Genomic DNA, 14,938 nt, shown 5'->3' with positions numbered 1-14,938 from the left:
TCATCTCACTTTGCCAATTTTTCCTTTTATTTTATTATTATTATTTTTTTGTTTCCCATCTGATAGTATCTTAAAATTGGTTATCTTTAGATGTCTTTTCTTTTGTATAGAAAAATTTTGGATGTCACTGCAATTGGTATTTTGCTTCAGTGACAATTTCTTTTTCTTTGACAAATTTAAGCTTCGAATTTGTTAAATAGGAAATTCTGCTATGATCCTTTTTTTTTTCCTCGTGGCATGGTATTCTTTCATTTTAATTGTGGCATGGAAAATTGTAAATTTTATGAGTAAAAAGCTCATATGTTATTCAGCCAAATATTAGACACCTGTCCATAGAATTTGATGCATTTATGATGAAAATGAGCAGAAACCTATATTCTTGTTAATGTCCTGGGGATGTCCATCTGCAAGAATTGTAGGGTTGGTCTGAAAAGCCCTAATGCTTAGCTAGATCGTTACATGTCCAATAATTAGGGCCATGTGAATAATTCTTTTTAAGGGTGACAATTTCTGAAGCGGCAAGATAATACGATTCAAATACAATCCAAAAATTTTAAGTTTATCACGATTTGAATGTAAGTGAATTATTATTGAGCCAATTCATTAACGATATTAATTTAAGCAGGTCGAATTGGACTAGCCTGCAGGTTATCACGCTAATTTGAAAAAAAAAAAAAAAATGAACATCACTAAAAATTGTCCCCCATTTTGTTTTTCTTTCCTTTTATGACAGCTTCACTGTCCGTTTGTTTTGGTGTAAACTATTTTTCGAAAAAACTTTTCCAATTTTCCAATGTTTGGATGCAATTAGACCACTGAAAACCTTTTCTTCAGCAAATGATTTACATCCTCCAATGGAAAACACCTTACGCAATAGATTTTCTGAAGTTATTTTCCCCACCTACCTACCGTGAGTTATGAATTTAATATCCCAAACTACCTATTCGTAGGAATGGCAAGGGGAGCGGGTACTCGCCGGAAGAGTAATGGGGCCGGGACGGGGACGGGGACGGGGAGAACTTTTCTCCCCCTATTTTAAATGGGGAGTGACCCCCGCCCCATTCCCCGATTTATTAATATAAATAAATGTTATATATTATATAATCTAATAATAATAAATATAGAATATTCGACAACTAAATAAAATCTTTATCTCATTTCTATCCAAATTCCTAGGTGATATTTGCTACAAACATGTTATGCGCTCTATGAATATTCTCAGATTTTATCTATACAATCCAATTGAGTTTCTTAATTTTCTTGATGTTTTATTTCAACACTTTTCTTGTTTCATTTCTTATTTTTCACTTTTTTCAACTCCGTATTTTATTTTATTGTTTGAATTTAGGTTTGATCTATTGAATAAAAGATTCTAGAAAAAACCAAATTATCAATCACGGGCACCCGCAAGATAAGCCGGGGGGGGTGGGGGTGGGACAAGGGTGGGGGGAAGTTTTTTGGCAATTTTGGGGTGCTCTATCCTCAAACCCGCCCCCGTTGCCATCCCTACCTATTCGTATCACGACTGCATATTCTTGTGAGACCTTATTTTCTTGTTTGGGAAAGAATTAGTTTGTCTTTAAGAATGATAAACAATGTAGAGTGCTTGCAGATATTCTGTCAAAATGATCTTTTAAAAGTTAACCAAACATCAGAAAATCATGAAACGTAAAAATATTTTCATGGAAAATGTCTTTCACTGAAAATATTTTCTCATGAAAAACATTTTACTCGTTTGGGAAAGAATCAGTTTATGTTTTTAAGAAAGATAAACAATGTAGAGTACTTGCAGATATTCTGTCAAAATGATATTTTAAAAGTTAACCAAACATCAAAAAATCATGAAACGTAAAAATATTTTCATGGAAAATGTCTTTCACTAAAAATATTTTCCCCATGAAAAACATTTTACGTCGAAACAAACGGACAATTGAATACTACAAAACCGCTGCCCTGATAATGGAAATGTCATTCGGTTGTTCGTGGATTAAGAAGGTTGTTGAATAAAGAAGGCTAGTAAGATGCATGGTTGCATGAGTTTACAAGTTTCGTTTATAGATTTGTTTTTTGTTGAAAACAAATTTCAAAGTTTTGGAAATTTTTTTTTTAAGTTTTGAAATTCTTATTAAATTTCTTTAGGATTAATCTTCTATGCATTGACAGTATGTACATTGTCATGTTTAGATGATTTCTACATATGCTAAATTTGAATTTCAAATCTAAATTTCATTTATGTGGCATTTATCTAACGATGATAGTGTATACATTGTCAGTGTATATAAGATTTACTCATTTCTTTATTACTTTGAACTTTGAAGACCTTATTGAGCAATTTTTCATTGAAAATTCATTAATAACAACACTAAATTATGTACATAAATAAATTAATAGGTTTAAGAGAGTGTCAAACAGGTTCATTTAACATGATTATTATGGCTAAAAATACTTAATGGGTTAAGTGAGTTGGATCGTATCAACCTGTTGATATGTAAGTTATGACACAACGCAACAGGACACAGAAACCTAATGAATTGGGTTCGAGTTGAGATTTTTTGACACGAACATGAAAAGGACACAACACGAATACGGTAACACACATAATCCATTGCCACCTCTAATTCTTTCCTTTTTCTATCTATCTTCCTAACAATGTGGATTAATTCTTATTCTTCAATATTTTTCCTTTGGTGCAATAGCCTTTACTACTTAGAGTTTAGGCATATAGGACTTATTTTAAGTTTCTTATTGGTGCTAGTGTGTTTGGACAGGAGATTATTTGTCCAAATATATTTGCTTACATCACCATTACAATTTTCAATACATCTTTTGATCTTTCCAATTATCTTTTTATCTCACATACATCAGATCACAAAAAGTACTATAGTAAAAATATCTCAAATAATTTACAATCCAAACACACATAATTATTGTGAATTGGTTAATCAACCCTACTTAAAAAAAGCAAAAAAAAAAAAAAAAAAACCTACTTCAAGAAGACAAAAAAATAAATTAAAATAATTAAACAAAATAAATGAATAAAAGCTAGATTGACATATGATTTGACTAACTCATTAACGCTTCTTCTATTGTAAACAACATATTTTGCTTGACTCATTTTACGTTTGCCTACATTTGACGAAGAAAATAAACTAACTTAAAGGCTCTGTATTTTTTTTTTTAAAGGCTCTATATGGATTAGGTGTTTTTAGAGGTATCTTTTAAAAAATTTACTGCAGCAGTGCATATTTAAAACTCTTACCGAATATTATTGGGGATGTTTTTGAGAATGTATTTTGAGGTATTTTTAGAATTTAAAATTTTTGAGATAGTTTTAAAAAATTAAAAATAATACCATTCACCACCACCACCCATACTCCCTTCTCCTCTCTCCTTCCTCAAACTCTTGCTTCCCCTCCTTCCTCCTCTCTTTCCTCCCTTCCTTCCTCCTCCCTCCTCCCTCCTCTTCTCCTCCCTGTCTTCCTCCTTTTCCTTCCCTCCCCTCCATTATCTTTCCCCGCCTCCCGCCTCCCCTCCAAAACAAATAAATTAGAATAATTAAATAAATTAAATGAATAAAAGCTAAACTGACGTATGATTTGACCAACTTATTGTCGCTTCTTCTATTATTAACAACATATTTTGTATAACTCATTTTAGGTTTGCTTGTATTTGATGAAGAAAATAAACTAACTAGTGAGGCACCAAGTCAAACCCCACACTTACAATTAAAAACGATCCAAATATTGTATTATGGTGCACACCTCTAGTATAAATAGGTCACCTGCTTCTGGTCCCTTGGGCAAGAGTTTGATTGGCACCAAAAAAAAAAATCCAAATACAGGAAGATTGTCGAGATCCAAGTACTTTATCAGTCTTAACTTATGGTACGAAGATTCATATCTTTTGACAAAATGAAACTGTTTTTAGTCATTACTACTTAACTTCCTCAAAAAAAGGGAATCATTACTACTTAACTAACTTATCTATGCATCTAACTTTTGCAACTATTTGAATAATTTTGGAATCAATTATATCTTTCTTCTTTCCCCAGTCCGAGAATTTGAAAGGGTGAGAATCCAATGCAATTGTCTTCCTAACGTCAACAAAGTTCTCGATTGTGGTAGACAAAGTTACAAAAATTCTGCTTCAGCCCTCTTAATCATAGTAATTTGAAATACTGTCCCTGATTAAAAACCTTGGTATTATTGATTAAATGTATATGATACATTAATGGAAAAATTTTCTTCCTTATATACAGGTTTGCTTAAAAAAAAAAAAAGAAAATAGATTAATGGGAAATTTTTGCTATGAGCTTTGAAACTTGAAAGCGTTCTCAAATGACTCGCGGCCAAGTTGGCGACCAGATTAATGTGCGTTAGTACATTTCTTTGTTTTTAAAAAAAAAAGAAATTGTAATTAGTATTTGATTGCGAAGAATATGAAGCTAGGTAAGTTTACTATTAATAGAAGAATCTATGTTAGTTCCTGCGGATGTGGTAATGATAAAAAACTTCCTAAAGAATTTGGTGAATTGGAGATTATTCTACGGGATAGATATAATGACAAAGAATATTAATTTAGATGGATTTCCTTATAATGTTGAATATATATTGCCATAAAAGCATCTCTCCCTTTTTCTTTTCCCTGATAGATGATATAATGACAACGAATATTAATTTAGCTGGATTTCCTTTGAAATGTTGAAGATATACTGCCATAAAAGCATCTCTCTTTTTTTTTTTTCAAGATAGATGATGTAATGACAAAGAATATTAATTTATCTGGATTTCCTTCGAAATGTTGAAGATATACTGCCATAAAAGCATCTCTCTTTTTTTTGTGGTTTCCTTTCAAAATTTTTTTAGTGGAAGGTTTTGAATTCGGAAACTCTCGTCAATACTCTCTCTCCCCTTTTTGCGAAGTTCCCAAACCACATAAAAAGAAAGATGTACAACTATTTAATCTCTTTTAAACTCCAAACCAAGCCCAAGTCCCAAAAACTACTACCAATCATCTACATGTAGAAATAGGATTGACCACTTGTCTCCCAAAGGCAAAAAATCCATAAGAGTTAGTGGTGTTTAATAAATTGATTAAGTGTTTATAACATATTCATTGCACTTGTATGGTATGTGTTAGATAACAAAAGTACTTTACCAATAAATACATCTTAATTATCATCTTAATTTCAAAATAACTAACTACATCTTAATTTATACACAATTTGAAACAAAAATTTCCGTTTGATTTGCCAAAATTTTACCTTTCTCTCACACATAGTAGCTCACAATGAGAATTTTTTTTTTAAATTACCAAATCTTTGGGCCTGTTTGGCAAACAACTTTTTGGCCAAGTTTGTCTACTACAAGTTTTTTAACTACAGGAATCTCAAAAAACTCTTCAAAAATTTGAAACTATACACTTTAAAATATCAAAAAATTTACACATTTCAAAAATTTTTCCTACAACTTCTACAGTAGGTTACAGTAAGTTACAGTAAAATTTTAGATAAACACTTAAAAAATTCATTTGCAAAACGAGGCCTTTATTTTTGGTAAAAATTTCATTATTCTTAAACGGGACTTGGCCCATGTTGCCCAAATCATGGACGGGCTTGCAGTTTAAAAAAAAAAAGGATTTGGGCCTAGTTGCCTACGGTTGAGAAAACGACAAACAGAAACAGGAAATCAATGCTAATGTCAAACATCGGACTTAAACGTCAACGGCGACTGATGCCGGAAACTCGCCGGCTATTTTTCACCACCCTCAATGCCGCCGTCACTTCCCCTCCAGAATTTCTCACCATCTATACTGTGACTTGACAATGGATGTTGGGTGGCATCTACGCCATCTGGGCCACCGAGGACAGCCACCATAGATATCAGCTGGTCTTCTCAAGCCATCGGCCGCTCTAATTCTTGGTAAGTCAGACTATCCATCAGATTTTTCTCTGTTGCGAGAAATTATGTTTTCTGGGTTGGTGTTTTGCAAGAATATGAATATGTGGTGCGGTTCAGCCTGTAGGCCTCGTTTGATTGGACGAATGCCAATTTCTTTATTTCTATCAACTTGAATCCTATTCCCATCTGGGAATTTTGGGAGGCATTGATATCCCTGCTTCGTTCCTTAGAGTGATGAGAATCAAGTGTCCTTTTGGCTTTTGGTGGCCGACTCTATTTAGCAAATGATTTTTCAGCGACATTCTTGATTCACGTCTTTGTCTCACATACACGCTTATTTTTGAAAGATGCTATAATATTTGTTATGTTGAATATTCGCCTCCAGCCTCTTCGGCGAACTGGCCGGGGTAGGAATCGATATGGGAATGAAAAATGATGAACCCCAGGGTCTTTGTATAGGCCATTGCCCTTTGCATGCTTGGTTGAGAACACCTGTGGGTTTCGTCAGGATAGTAGGTTAATCAACTGAAAACTTTAGCCATGAATAGCAGGATAATTCTGTCTGTTGTTAACTATTGTACCTGTATCCACCTGTGAAAGATCAAAACCTGGAATCATCACTAAATAGATACATACAGGTGCAAATTCTGGCCTCATTCCTCATGTAATCAACCCTAGCTTTTCTCTAATAAGTATACAAAGGTATAGATTAATTAGTATCAAAGAGACCCTAAGATGAGTGGAATGCCGAATGAATTTAACTTATTATGTTCCACCAAACAACTCTTTGGTTTCATTCAGCAAAATGGTCACAAATTCTTAGCTTAGTATCTGATTGATTTTAGTAATAAGGCGTGTGTTTCAGAAAACTCAGTTGAGCAAAATTCCGCAAGATAAAGTGTGGCAGCTTTTAGTAAGTCCTCTCTCTTTGGCCATGCCTTCTTGTTTTGTGAAAAATACTTTCTGAAGAATATTAAGTCATAAATTTGTTTCATCTAAGTGAGTCGAATCAAGTCTAAGGCTGTCCGTAAAGAATTTGAAGATTAAAGGATTCAAGTGTTGGTTCTCCTTCAAAACCAGTATTAGTTTCCTCCTCTGTAGCTACGGTAATGAAGTTAACTGTTAATTTGTCCTCTGTATCATATCCAGATGCATCTGAGGAAAACAATATGTATTCTGCCTTGTGTTACATTTTTGCATGGGGAACTTTGACTACTAAATATGTTTTGCCTGTGAGAAAGAGCAAATGGAATTCAATTATTTGCCGAGCAATGCTTCAATTCCCTCTTTAGCTTGGTGACTAAAAGTGCACAAATGAGATCTTGTGTCTTAAAAGCAATTGCATGTCTAGCAATTACTTCTCCAACCACAGTCTGAGATAACTGGTTAAATTTCTTGTAGGCATTTGTTCCACAGAACTCTAATGAACTAACCATAAGATAGCTATTGTAATGATCAAGTACGATGAAAATAAATAAGGAAATTTACCTGATTTGAAGCAGGGCATGACTTGGAAATTTTGTATCCCTCTAGAGGATCTGCAGGAAGTTGACCGGATGTATACTTGCCATGTTTAGTTGGATCTATGCAATTGTTTTTAGCTTAAAAGAGATGCTACAAATTATGTGATGATCCAGTTCTTGTTGTCACTATATACATGGGAAGCTATCTATATGCCTTACCACCACTCACCTTGAATGAACCTTACTCATTCCTCCGCAACCTTACTACAATTTAACTATTTGCTGCAAATTATTCAAGATAATACCTCAACGAATAAGACCATCTATTATTGTGTTACTTTGTATCCTGCAAGGATGCATAGATATAATAACTTGTATCACTAATTTATGCTGAGAGGAGTGTCAAAAGAGGGGAACTATACAGTAACAATTGCGATTTCAGTCAAGGTGCCTCTCTGTGTCTCTCATGCTACCTACATTACCGCTTGCTAGTTCTTATCCTATATTTTTTTACTGTTATCTTCGATTCTGGATTTTAATTTGATTTTCATCTTTTCCTTTTCCAAGTACGTCTCTTTGGCAATTTTCTTTCCTAGATATGTTAACATGACATGGAACCCAAATTTGGGTATAAGCATATGTGAATCTGCATTTTACGCGGAAGTATATTGGTATTTACCGTTCGGCGTTGTCAGACCAAAGTAGGATTTTATTCTTGCTGATATTTTCTTATTAGGAGCAATTAATGCTAATGATGTTGTTATCCTTTTACTTTGGGTAAACTATTCATGTTGTTATTCAATAAATTTCTTTTGGAATTCTGTACCTGCTCTGGCCATTTACCATTTTCTCTAATTGACCTAAAAGAGTACGTTTAAACGTCTTCTCTTCATCATTCTTCTCCTGTATTCTTTTCCTCTCCATGGCGAAAACTCCCATGCAAGAACCCTTTGAGATTGAAGGGAAACTTTTAGCCACAGAGAGAATGAAGATTTCCTTCACAAAACAATCTGGCAAGATTGATAAAAGAATCTTTATCGAGGCTAAAGAGAAGCTTGCCGGAACCATCAATTCTTTCATTCTAGGCCCAATTTTCATGGAAAAGACTTTACCGCCTAATGTAGCGGCTGTTTTTCCTTGCAGGCGTAATACACTTCCCTTTCATTATGAGTCCCCTACCTGGCCTGATATGCAGCAGCCTACTCCGATCGAGGGGTGGCCACTTGCATCCCCTGACTGGCTTTCATGGGTAACTCGCATGTCTGCCATTAAAAAGGATCTCTGGATCCAAACTGGGATATTTGATGCTATCATGATCAGCTGTAATGTTCCTGCTATTGACAAACCGCTGCTCTTTTCCTCTCTCTTGTTTTGGGACTGTTCTACCAATACTTTTCATCTAACATGTGGTGCCATGACCCCAACAGTTCTTGATATCTCTGCAATTTTGGGGGTTCCACCCGTTGACTTTAACTTGGATGTGCATCAGAGGCTTCTAGAAATGTATGCTGAATTTGATCAGTCCCATGGTCTTTTCTCTAGCCCTAAATGGAACTCTTCCATACGGGCATATAGTTCCTTTCTAAAGGATTTCAAAGGTAAAGATGGCTCTCCTGTTACCGACGAAGAACACCTCGCTTTTCTAGTTTACTGGCTGCATAAAATTATTTTCTGCAACCCAGATAACAAAATCTCAAAAGAATTACAAAAAGTGGCTTTTGCCCTTCATGCTGGTATCTCTGTAAATATTCCTGTACTAGTACTGTCCCATTTGTATCGAGGCATCTATGAATTAATTTCTAAGCAGTTTAAAGCTGCAGGAGGTCCCTTGTGGATTTTGCAACTGTGGCTTAAATCCTATTTTCCTGAGCTTGGTTCCAAGCTCACTGATGAACCCACTGGAGCTTTTGGATATCAACTCGGTCAATTTCCTCCCACCCCAAAATCATTGGAAGAATGTTTCCGATTCTTTTATGATTGTACTTCTCGACCTTCATACATGCCATTTCCCCAGCACACTGGCCCTCCCTGGCACCGTATAATTTGCACACAAGCTCCAGCAAGCTTCAAGTATGATAACCATGATGTTTGGGCCAATTTTGTCCTATGTAGAGACCTTCCCGTTTCCCTGTGTGTGGATGAAGAAAATAAAAGCAAGTTCGGTGTGGAAATTTACCTTCCAAATTTGGTTTCTAGACAATTCGGATTGGTGCAAGATGTGCCATTTCCTTTTCTGGAGACCCATAACAGGCAATTGATACCTCGGCGCAAGTTGACTGAGTCTGATATGTCAGATGTTGCAGCGCAATTTGCCAAAAGGAAACAGGATTTCAGATTCTGTTCCTTTAACTTTTCTCAGGCGAGCAGCGAGAACTTCAATTCCTGGTGGCTGAAGTACATTCAGGGCCAAAAGAAAGAGGACTGGGTTCAAGTGTGGCACAGAATTGCTCCACAATCTGGTGAAAATGTTACGAAAACTTCTCCCTCGAGAGGCCATGAAATGAAAAGGAAACTCAGTCCTCAACTCCATGGTATATTATTTTTCTGTTAATCTAGAAACCTTCAACTTACATTCCCTTATCTACATACATTCCCTCCTTGCAGGCCTTCCGATTAGGATTAATCAAGTAACAATGTCCTCTGAACTGCAAGCACCTCTTGGTCCCGGTGCAGAATCTCCAGCAACTGCCATTCCAAAACAGAAGCGAATTAGAAAATCTGGCAGTGGGTCCTATAAAGAGACTGCTAGGAGGATTCTTGATCCTGTATTTATTATTGTTCTCTTTCTGAATCCTTAACAGTCTTTAGTTTGAATTGTTTTTCTCACCTCTCATCGACTCATTCTCTTTTTATAGGAACCATTGATATCAACTACGTCAGTCTGCCCGGATGATTCACCTGTGATTCAGAAGGCAGTTGATGATATTCACGCTAAGGAAGCAGATGTTGAAGTGAACTTAGAGGAAAAGTTTGACAAAGGAGGTGGGAAAGAAATGGACTTTCTCAAGAAAACAACTGCTGGAATGGCTAGAGAAAGCCTTGAAGGAGATCTATTATATCCTGGGCTTTCTAAAGCGACCAGTAAGGTAGTAGATCCACTTGTTGGTCCTTATGTGAGTGAGACTCCTGCTATTAGCCAACAAAAGGGTAATCTCAGCCCTAATGAGCTGTCTTCATCAACTTCACTGGATCAGGTACTCCTTATGGATATAGGATTCACTCTCAATGTCCTTTAACGATAACTTTCCAACACATTACTTCTTTACGACTAGGTTCCTCTGGCTCCTGGGTTGATTCCTCCTCTGGATCCTTCTAAGTTGTGTGCAACTGAATCTATGGCAATTAGGCAGCAAAAGGATGCCCCAGCTACCAAGTACCCAGCTGCATCAACTTCTGTGGATCAGGTATTCTCTTCCTAAGCATAAAAGAATTGACACTTTATGACGCCTTTCAGAGAATAGCCACCAAGACAAGCACTTTTTTTTTTAAACTAGACTCTTCTTTTTCTCCAATTCCCAGATGACTTCAATTGGTCCTTCTAAGTCCTCTGTCAATGAATCTCCGGGCGTTAGCCAGCCAAAGAATACTCCAGGTGCTCAGAATTCATCATCACAGACTTTTGGGGATCAGGTATTCCTTTCCTAATTTCGATCGATTGACGCATGAAGCCTATTAAGAATAACTGACAAAGACCAGTAACTTTTGGTGATTAGGCTCCTCTTAATTCTCAGCGGATACTTCCAACTGATCCATACGACACTTCTGCTCCTTTTGCGGATCAGGTATTCCTTTCCTAACTTAGGTCGATTTTCGCATGAAGCCTATTAAGAATAACTAACGAAGACCAGTAACTTTTGGTGATTAGGCTCCTCTTAATTCTCAGTGGATACATCCATCTGATCCATACAACACTTCTGCTCCTTTTGATCCAGTGGCTATTTTCAAAGACTTGGAAAATTTCTTGGAATTGGAAAGTTTCTCAGATGGCTTCCAACTATCTAGCACTAATTCTGAAAAGACACAGCTTTCAGAAGAAGAATTCAACAAGCATGTCTCAACTGTCAAGAATCTGATCTCATTTTCTCTAGAAGCCATCTCCCATCCCGGAAGGCTGCCAGTGCTGATTTCTACTTGCAAGTCCTTGCTGGCCTCTGGAAGGCTTCCTTGTCAGCAGGCCTTGTACCTTCAGCAATTAGTGAACAACCTCCCATACTTGACTCAGCGCTATGAAGTTGCTACTCGTGAATTATCTGAATTGGAGAAGGTGCTTCAGCAAAAAGATGCTCTCCTAAAGGAATTGAGGACTTCTTTCCATTTGTCCAAGGAATTAACAGATAGAAGATCAGCTATCATGATCAGGCAGCAAGAAATAGAAGAGGCTGTACATGTACTTCTTGCTGAAGGAGACGCGCTGAAGAAAGAAGACGATCGAGCAAATGAGGATTTGCGTTTGTTAGCTGAAAAAGCTGCCACTGCTAGATCGCAATATGAAGAAGTCAAGCCACAATCACAAAGCATATTATCAAAGCAAATTCAAGTAATGGCCGACATGGACAGCATTGAGAAACAATGGGCTGATATTCAGGGCAATCAATCTTATCTGCCTTAGTGCTTATATGTCTTGTTTTTTTTCTATCGGATTTATTGACTTAAGGATTGTTTTATCCTGCAACTGTTGTTAGCTTGATTTCTTTTTGTTGTCCTCATTATCATGTCCTCTTTGTGAACTTATCTAATCCTGCATATTGTTGCCTCATAAAATTTAGCATGTCTGGCCTGGTGCCATTAACCTGGAACAGAAGAATTTGGAGGCTTAATCATCACTCTTGAGTAGCAACATTTGTTTATTCTGCAACTGTTGTTGGCTTGCTTTCTTTTTGTTGCTCTCATTATCATATCCTCGTGAATTTAACCAAGCCTGCATATAGGAATTTAAGAAATTTTGTATCTGTCTTGGTGCCATTAACCTGGAACGGAATTTGGAGGATTAGTCATCATCTCTTGAGTTTGGCTTGTCGCCCTTGTGTATGCCTCTCCTTGGGGTTCTGGCACCTCATTGTGCATGAAATTGGTCTCCTCCCAGTTGCCATTCTCTGTCGTCCCTCTCACTTAGATATCATGAAATATTTACAATAACCGTAGCTAAATTGATTTTGGGATTCATCTCACTGGGTGTTCTTGATCCAAGGATTTTTAAGGAAGATCCTCAAATGTTTCAAATATCATTTTCTCTGGCAGTTCCTTAGGATTCATCATCATCTCTACAGTTTGCCTCCTCTGCCTTGGTTATGCCTTCATTTAGGGTTCTGGCACCTGATTGTACATGAAACTGGTCTCCACCACGTTGCCAATCTCCTTCGTTGCTCTTAATTTGATATCTGAAAATATTTGCCAACAAGCTGAGCTAATATCAGTTGAGGTTCATCTTTGAGGGGTGCTTGACTAGGGATTTTAAAGCGAGACCCAAGAATGTGTGAAATGCCATTTTCTATGGTAATTCCTTACATATTCTGAAGCTCATCAAGTTTAATAAGAACTGTCCAAATTGAAGCAAATTGTCTTCAGTTTCTATTTTCGCGAAAATGAAAATAGAGGGGCTCTATCAGTAGGATGCAACTCATGAGATTATGTGCCTACCTGAAAAATAAGGGAAATTCCATTCACATATTTTTGTCATTAGCATCTAGAGTATATCGAAGATAACAGGATCCTTCTATTGCACCCGGTAGATGAAGAATCTGAAATACATTTATAGCAGGAGAACTCACAGAATATCTTTCACATATCCATATATATTAGGAGCAAAATTTTACACCAGGAACGCAATCTTTTAAATGTACCAGATAGATCAAATATCAAAGAATAAGCGATACAAGAGAATTTTAGACATCAATGGAGAGAAATCAGCGGTAACAAAAATTCCGCATGAAAATCTGGTCAGAATCTTCAGAGAGTCAGTAGCATCATGATGATGAAGCCCACTGTCATTGTGAAAGATACCACATTGACTTTGTTAGCTGAAGATGGTGGGGGAGAACCAGATGGTGAAGTTGCGTTAGGAGATGGTGGACTTGCTGCCGGGGATTCAGCAGCAGGAGTGGGACTGGGAGGAGGTGATGATGCAGGACTGATGGCTGGTGACTTGGATGGACTGCTTGCAGGTGACTTGGAGGGTGACACTGAAGGAGACAGTTTTGGAGAGTTGGCTGGAGCTGCAGGTTTGGGTGGAGATGCAGCAGGCGAACCTGTAGGACTTGAAGTTGGGGAACCTGAAGGAGTTGCTGGTGTTGGGGAGGATGGAGTGGCTGCTGGAGGAGGAACCGATGGAGCGGCTGTTGGGGGCGCAGGTGCAGGAAGTACACTGATAACCACTTTCATTCCTCTGTCACAATGTCCAGATGTTCCACAAATGTAGTAGCTGTTTCCTGAGGAAGAAAGGGTTATAGCAGTGTTCCCTCCAGAGTAAGATGCTATGGAGGCATTCGTCAGGCAGGCATCATAATCTGGCTTTGAAACTTGAAGCAGACTATGGCTTGGTCCATACACAAAATCTGCAGAAATCAAGAAGAGCTTTCATCAATAAAATCTATCTGGGATTGAAGAAAAACAACATTCATTTTACATCTGTTTCACATTATATCAGTTTGCAAGAATTCATCCAAAGTCACCAGTCGACTAATGCGCATTGCAAGAAAAGAAGTTTTTGCACACATTTTAAGATTGATTACTTACTCAGAGTGTCTCCAACGAAGAATTTTTTAGCGTTTGCCCATGATTGCAATTGTGTATTGAGATCCCATCCACCAGTTGGCGCTCCCACCACATAATTCGCGGCCATGGCCGTGTCAACAAATGCTGCTGCTACAGCAGCTGCAATCACCAATGTCCTGAGCAACATTGTCATTTTGGTTATCAGCAAAAAGCAAGCTGTTCCTTATTTTCTCTTGCTTCAACAGTTGCTCAAACTTGATCTGGAAGCTGATTTTTTCTTTTTTCAATCTTGGTTTATTTCTTGAGAAGGTTTGCTATTTATAGATGCAAGAAAAAGAGTAGGGAAGGATTTTTCTTTCTGACTTTAGTAGTATTTGATTATTGAAGATGAGGGTGGGGTGATAGGCTAGTGCCAGCTTGTTTACAAGGAAGTCTACTTTGAAAGTATAACGCGTTTTTCTTGGTTTTCCACCATCAAAATACATATTTGTTTTCTGCCAATTGCAGCTGGAGGATGCACATTAGTTTATCCTAATCTTGACTAGGTACAAATAAGTTAAACTTAATTTTTTGTCTTGATCCAGCACCGTTACACGTTAGTTGACTTTTTGTGATGTTTGATTCCCAGATTCAAACTACGCAAATACAGGAAGCATCCTATGAGGTTCTATTCCTCCCTCCCACATGAAAACTGAAAATGAAGAAAAGAAGCTGGAAGAAAAATGCTTAGCTCAAATCTCAAGGGCTATCCAGTTCAACAGCTTATTATTCTGGGAAATTGTGTCTTGTTAAAGTGTGATAAATTATCTATTATCATTATAGTTTTTTTTCTTTCTTTCTTTTTTTCCTAGGGAAAAGACATGT

The 14,938-nt window shown here is 36.9% G+C and overlaps 2 protein-coding genes across 3 annotated transcripts; one reads left to right on the top strand and one right to left on the bottom strand.

The window, feature by feature from the left end:
* Positions 1–5,699: 5,699 nt before the first annotated feature.
* LOC113770060 lies at positions 5,700–12,186 on the top strand. Of its 2 annotated transcripts, XM_027314412.1 has the most exons (9): positions 5,700–5,921; positions 8,507–8,685; positions 8,791–9,894; positions 9,968–10,128; positions 10,219–10,557; positions 10,636–10,767; positions 10,883–10,993; positions 11,077–11,145; positions 11,229–12,186. In XM_027314412.1, exons 2-9 carry the CDS (start codon positions 8,553–8,555, stop codon positions 11,970–11,972), a joined length of 2,793 nt encoding a protein of 930 aa, XP_027170213.1. In that variant the 5' UTR covers positions 5,700–5,921; positions 8,507–8,552; the 3' UTR covers positions 11,973–12,186. The 2 variants fall into 2 exon arrangements, with proteins under 2 accessions (XP_027170213.1, XP_027170212.1); XM_027314411.1 differs by having other exon boundaries at positions 8,507–9,894.
* Positions 12,187–13,064: 878 nt separating this feature from the next.
* Positions 13,065–14,621, bottom strand: LOC113770974 (early nodulin-like protein 2). Its single transcript, XM_027315607.1, has 2 exons — positions 14,096–14,621; positions 13,065–13,914 (listed from the first exon to the last, which is right to left on the bottom strand). Exons 1-2 carry the CDS (start codon positions 14,265–14,267, stop codon positions 13,310–13,312), a joined length of 777 nt encoding a protein of 258 aa, XP_027171408.1. The 5' UTR covers positions 14,268–14,621; the 3' UTR covers positions 13,065–13,309.
* Positions 14,622–14,938: the final 317 nt, after the last annotated feature.

The sequence above is a fragment of the Coffea eugenioides genome, chromosome 5 (genome assembly GCF_003713205.1).
Source record: "Coffea eugenioides isolate CCC68of chromosome 5, Ceug_1.0, whole genome shotgun sequence".
NCBI lineage: Eukaryota > Viridiplantae > Streptophyta > Magnoliopsida > Gentianales > Rubiaceae > Coffea > Coffea eugenioides.
Note: the sequence above shows the minus strand (reverse complement) of the source record. Positions and strands in the feature narration are given on the sequence as shown.

What these genes read in the sequence shown, in the direction of transcription:
- LOC113770974 (XM_027315607.1), bottom strand. Translation starts at nt 14,267, where the DNA reads ATGACAATGTTGCTCAGGACATTGGTGATTGCAGCTGCTGTAGCAGCA. An exon ending in CTTCGTTGGAGACACTCTGA is followed by an intron (nt 13,915 to 14,095) that starts GTAAGTAATCAA and finishes TGATTTCTGCAG; the next exon opens with ATTTTGTGTATGGACCAAGC.
- LOC113770060 (XM_027314411.1), top strand. Translation starts at nt 8,553, where the DNA reads ATGCAGCAGCCTACTCCGATCGAGGGGTGGCCACTTGCATCCCCTGAC. An exon ending in CATCAACTTCTGTGGATCAG is followed by an intron (nt 10,768 to 10,882) that starts GTATTCTCTTCC and finishes TCCAATTCCCAG; the next exon opens with ATGACTTCAATTGGTCCTTC. An exon ending in CTGCTCCTTTTGCGGATCAG is followed by an intron (nt 11,146 to 11,228) that starts GTATTCCTTTCC and finishes TTTGGTGATTAG; the next exon opens with GCTCCTCTTAATTCTCAGTG.